Here is a 5186-nt window from a genome sequence, read left to right as displayed (position 1 = left end):
CGCTATAAGCAGAGCTCACAGAACCATCTGTACAAGCCAAGACTAGCCTCAGCTTCTGTAAAGAGCTACAAGTTGAACGTAATCGGCAATGAAAACCTTAAAATTCAAAATGGATGCTCTAAATCACCCAAATTGTTTATTTAGTTCTGTAAACACCCAGGTACTTTCATCTTTAAATCTTTGAACCACATACTCTGCTAAAGTTGACAAATTCCCTTGCCCTTAGGTTATTCATTTAAGCCAAAATTCCAGTCAATTTGTCTTTGCACTCAGAACTTGTTTAATTCCTGGACTCGCTTTTACCTTAAACCCCAGAACTTTCACATACAATTCATGTTATAAATGTAAATATTTGTTTATCCAGGACCGTTAACACCTTTAAACAGATAATCTTCTCCTCTCTCTCTCTCTCTCTCTCTCTCTCTCTCTCTTTTTTTTTTTTTTTTTTTTTTTTTTTTTGCTGTTAAAATTGTAAACTAGAGACCGGCCCTGCCTGCGTTGTTTCCATTACAGTTTAACATCGTGTTTGAGCATAATTTTTTTGTACAACATTGTGCTGAAAAGTGAGTAGAAATTAACCCGAGAATTTCGGAAATAAAATCGCACACTCCTGTTAAATTACCTTAGGGTGACTAAAACTTCAACTTTAAAATGTCTCCCTGGTCTTGAAGATGGACAACGCTTAGACATGGAATTATCTAGCAAAGTAATGGCTTTCACCAAAAACAAGTTCTGAGCAGCGATGGTTTTGACTTGGAAAGTTTAAATGAAGAACTATGGCAGCGTGGTATCCTGGGTTTGTTCGGTTTTCTTTGAGAGTGCTGTGTAAGCAGATCCTGTACTGAGATCAGACTCATCCATATGACATTTTGTTTCTTCTTAACAGAAAAGAAACTAAGAAAGGGACAATTCAGCCAATTACTTAGGTGGCTTTTCTTTGAAAATTAAGCATTTTATTTCTGAAAAAAAGTGTAAAAATCTTACATTAGAATAGTACAATAATAATTGCCAGTAAAATTTACAATACTCCTTGTAAAGAATACGTAGTAAGTACAAAATAAAAATTCCACATGTCCATTATGATACAAAAACACAGGTTAAAAAATAGGAAATGATAAGTTTCGACTTGTTTCTTGTGTAAACATGTTAATCAATTTTTTTTTCCTTTCCATGAAAAAGTATACCAAACAAGTGTGAACAAATAAAGGCATTTCTTGGAGATCTTTACTGGTTTCGTATAAGCTGCATTTAAACATTACTGATTTTTTTTTTAAAACGCCTGGACCTGAGAATCTCTATACCTCAAAAAGGCTTCGTTTTGATGATTTTGCTTAGTTTTTCTCAATTTGTCAAAAGTCAAGGAAATTCCTAGTGCCAAGACAGGGTTGGAGGAGGGCACTCCCCTTCTTTCCTCCCCAAGTCAGGGTTGCAGCACAGGGCGATTTTGCATAAATAGATTGACCCTCTAAGCCAAACTGCGCAGCGCCCCAGCTGTCGCCCAACATGGTCTGGTCCAACAATCCGAAGCGGGCGAAAATGGGGGCGGGAGGTCGCCGAGGGCATGGAGGGACGAACAAAACCAACCCCCCCACCCCCCGGAGAAAGGAGCCGGGAGTCCTACCTTCGCTCTCTCCCGCGCGCTAACGGCGTTTCTAACAATTGGAAATCCTAGCAGTAAAGTTCTCCACACTGGACAGCGCTGTCCCTTGGTGCAGAGTCCCCAGCGCGGCGGACGACGACACGGAGGAGGCGGCGGCCGCGGCGGCGACCACGAGCGAGCGGGTGAGCGCGACCGCGGGACCGGCAGCCGCCTGCACGGCGCAGCCTCCGCCCCCGGGTCCCGGGGCGGTCCCGCTGGCGGCGCGGGACGAGGCGTGCGCCCCGGCGGCCGCGGGACCCCGAGTGCGCCCGATGAGGCTCTCGATGGAGAAGGGCGAGCGCGCGAGCGCAGCGGCGCCGGGGCCTCCCGCCTTGACTGCCGCCGCCTGCAACGGGCCGGGCAGGGCGGCGGCCAGAGCGTGCGGCCGGTAACCGAAGGCGGTCCGCGCCAGCTCGGCGGCCGCACCGGGAGGCGGCGGCGGAGGCGGCGGGGGCGAGTGCGGGTGGAAGGCGGCGGCGGCTGCGGCGGCGGCGGCGGCGAAGAGCGCGGAGGGCGGCGCGCAGGGCGGCAGCTGCAGGCCGTAGGCGCAGCCGTAGGCTCCGTAGCCGCAGGCGGGCGGCGGCGGCGGCGGCGGCGGCGGGAAGAGCGCGGCGCCCGGGTCCCCCGCGCCCGCCGCCGGCCCCGCACCGCGCAGCAGCAGCGCCTCGGCCGCCGCGTGGGGAGCGAGCAGCGGCTGGCGCTTGAAGCGCTTGCGGCGCCGCAGGAAGCTGCCGTTGTCGAACATGTCTGCGGACTCCGGGTCGAGCGTCCAGTAGTTGCCCTTGCCCGGGTTGCCCGGCTCGCGCGGGATCTTGACGAAGCAGTCGTTGAGCGACAGGTTGTGACGGATGCTGTTCTGCCAGGCGGGGAACTTCTCCCGGTAGTAAGGGAAGCGGCCGCTGATGAACTCGCAGATCTCGCTGAGCGTCAGGCGCTTCTTGGGGCTCTGCAGGATGGCCATGGTGATGAGCGCGATGTACGAGTAGGGCGGCTTCACCAGCGGGTTCTTGGCGCCCCCGCCTGCGCCCGTGCCCGCGCCCGCGCCACCTCCCGCGCCGCCTCCCGCTCCCGCGCCGCTGCAGACGCCCGATCCCGTTCCCGGGGCGGGCGCAGGACCCGGAGGCGCTGGGGACGCGGCGGGCCGCGAGGCCAGCAGAAGGTCATCATCGTCCTCCTCCTCCTCCAGGTCCTCGAGCTCGTCCTCCCCGGCGTAAGAGCGCCGCCGCCGCTGGGCCGAGCTGGGCAACCGGGACCCGCCGCAGCCGCCACCTCCGCCGCCGCCGCCACCGCCGCCCTCGTCGTCATCGTCGTCCTCCTCCTCCTCGTCCTCGCCCTCCCCCACCACGTCGATGTCTGTCTCCTCGGCGAGGCCGGAGGCATCGGACATCTCCGTGCTCAGGGTCATAGCTGGGGCGGCGCGGTGGCGCGGAGGCACATAGGGGCACCGGGATCCCGGCTCCCTGGCCTCCCCAGGCCGACCTCGGAGCGGCGGACCCGGAGCGGGGACGCCACGCTGCGACGCGGGGCTGCAGGAGGTGGCTGGGGCCGCTCCGCGCCGCTACTTGGCGAGCCGGGCTGCGTGGGGTGTCTGCGCTCCCCGGCTCCGCGAGCACCGGGTGGCGGGCGCGCTAGACTTGACCTTTTCCACTGCGGTGCCTCTAGGCGGGTCTGTCCAGGAGGGGGTGGCTGGACCCTGGCGGGCCAGTCGGTGTCGGCCGCCCAGAAGGGCGCGGGACGAGTGAGAATCTAGAAACGGAGCTCGGCAAGGCCAGGGCTGAGTCCAGAAGAGGGCGGACCTTGTCTGGGCTTTTAGCAGAAGGGGGCCTGTCACATGGTGTGCACGTCAGAGCGCGGCCCAGGGAAGGGAAAGAAAGGCGAGGGAATCGGCGGGCAGAGAGAGAAAGTTCACCCGCAGGAGGGGCAGCAGCAAGAGTTGGAGACTGGAGCCCGCTATTTCTTGCCAAGGTATTGGATATCCTGAATCACACCCTAGCCAGCTGGACCCAAGGGCTACAGTAGTTCAAGCCCGTAGCCTGATTCTCCTGAATTAGCCCTCAACTCTAATTTCAGAAGCGCTCCGTGGACGCTTCTATTAGACCACTCAGTGGCCTGTAGGAGCCATCCCACTGGGGGATAACTGCTCTATGTGCGAGGCGATCCCTGGAATATTGAGCGAGGGAGTCTGGTGGGGTGTCCCTGCTCCTCTGGATAGGGCCAGCCTCCGCCTGTGGAATCTGATGAGAAATCCCCCCATTTTGAGCACGGTAATAATTGTTTATTGACCCTTTAACCCTTTCCCTTCGGTTCTCCTCCAAAGACGTTTGTTTTCCGCCATCTGTTAATAAAAATGCGGTTAGGCTGGCGTTTTGGTCATTTATCTGCAATTGAATGCCCTAGAGACTTGACAGCTAAACTCAGCCACTCTAATGAGAGCATCTCACAGATTCCATGGGAATAGAGCAAATAATGGTTGAATTAGGAAAAGAAATAGAAAATTGTAGTGAAAACCCAAACACACTCACACAGAAATTACACATAGTAGCAACAACAACAACAAAAAAAAAACCTGTTGGAATGTTAGGAAAAGGAGCGCTATACTTTTCAATAAAAGATATATTCTAATGAGAATTTCACACTACTCTCTAAACACTGGAATTACAACGTACAGACCGTGCTGTTCGGGAAAGATTGGTAGTAGAAAGGGCCGTAGCAAAGATAAACTTTGAAATCAACGTTTTTTGGAAATTACATTAAATGCTTCTTATAATCTTTACAAAAAAAAAAAGATTTTTAAAATTTAAATATAGGATGCAACTCCACTCTATTCATTTTTCTTCCAAGTTGCAAACTAGTAGGGATAATTAAAATATGATTCTGTTCAAAGGATACCCGTGTTTACCATCAGCTAAATGTATGGTTCTGGCTGGCGGGAAATCCGAATAATTGTGTAACCCGAATTCATCCTGATAGCCTATCTTTCTGGATGTTTGCATTTACTGAGATGCTTCTATTTCAAATAGGGAACTTTGCCTTAAAAGTTTAACTTTCTGGTTAAAATCGCCATTTGCCAAGAACTGAATAAAAATTCAATGGCTTTCTCAGTCTCAAATGCTCTTGTGTGTCATTGTATTAACTAAGTGTTTCTTACGTCCTGAAACGACTTGTTCCAACTGGTATTCATCACAGAGTCTCAAAAATAAACTCTTGCCTATCTAAGACTTCTTTTCAAACCAGGTTTCGTTCCCTCCAATGGGCAACCACCAGTTCCACTTGTAAATGGTCCGTCAAGTCTCTTAGAGATCTTTGAAAGGCCTATGAGAATGCCTGGCGTTCTGAACGTGTTGTTTGTCATTGCCTCTCGTTTGATGTATGACTGGACCATCTAATTATTGTAATGGGCTCCGATTAACCTGCGCCAACATTAATCAGGCAGCGAGTGCTTTGTTGATGCAGACAAGCGTCCTTACCGAGGAATCCACTTTTACATCGAAAGTTTAACTTTTATAAGTGCTCGCCCGATAGCTAAATAAACATAAGGGTTTTCGCT

General features: G+C 52.4%; 1 protein-coding gene across 1 annotated transcript; it reads right to left on the bottom strand.

Annotated features, from left to right (window-relative positions):
• Window positions 1-922: 922 nt before the first annotated feature.
• On the bottom strand, window positions 923-3537 carry Foxd1 (forkhead box D1). Its single transcript, XM_076927258.1, has one exon. The coding sequence runs from the start codon at window positions 3042-3044 to the stop codon at window positions 1653-1655; it is 1392 nt and encodes a 463-aa protein (XP_076783373.1). The 5' UTR covers window positions 3045-3537; the 3' UTR covers window positions 923-1652.
• Between the last annotated feature and the right edge of the window lie 1649 nt (window positions 3538-5186).

This window comes from Arvicanthis niloticus, chromosome 29 (genome assembly GCF_011762505.2).
Source record: "Arvicanthis niloticus isolate mArvNil1 chromosome 29, mArvNil1.pat.X, whole genome shotgun sequence".
In the NCBI taxonomy this organism is placed as follows: domain Eukaryota; kingdom Metazoa; phylum Chordata; class Mammalia; order Rodentia; family Muridae; genus Arvicanthis; species Arvicanthis niloticus.
This window is presented reverse-complemented; position numbering and strand designations above follow the sequence as displayed.

Bases quoted from the DNA above. Each gene is read 5' to 3' on its own strand.
- Foxd1 (XM_076927258.1), bottom strand. From the start codon at position 3,044: ATGACCCTGAGCACGGAGATGTCCGATGCCTCCGGCCTCGCCGAGGAG.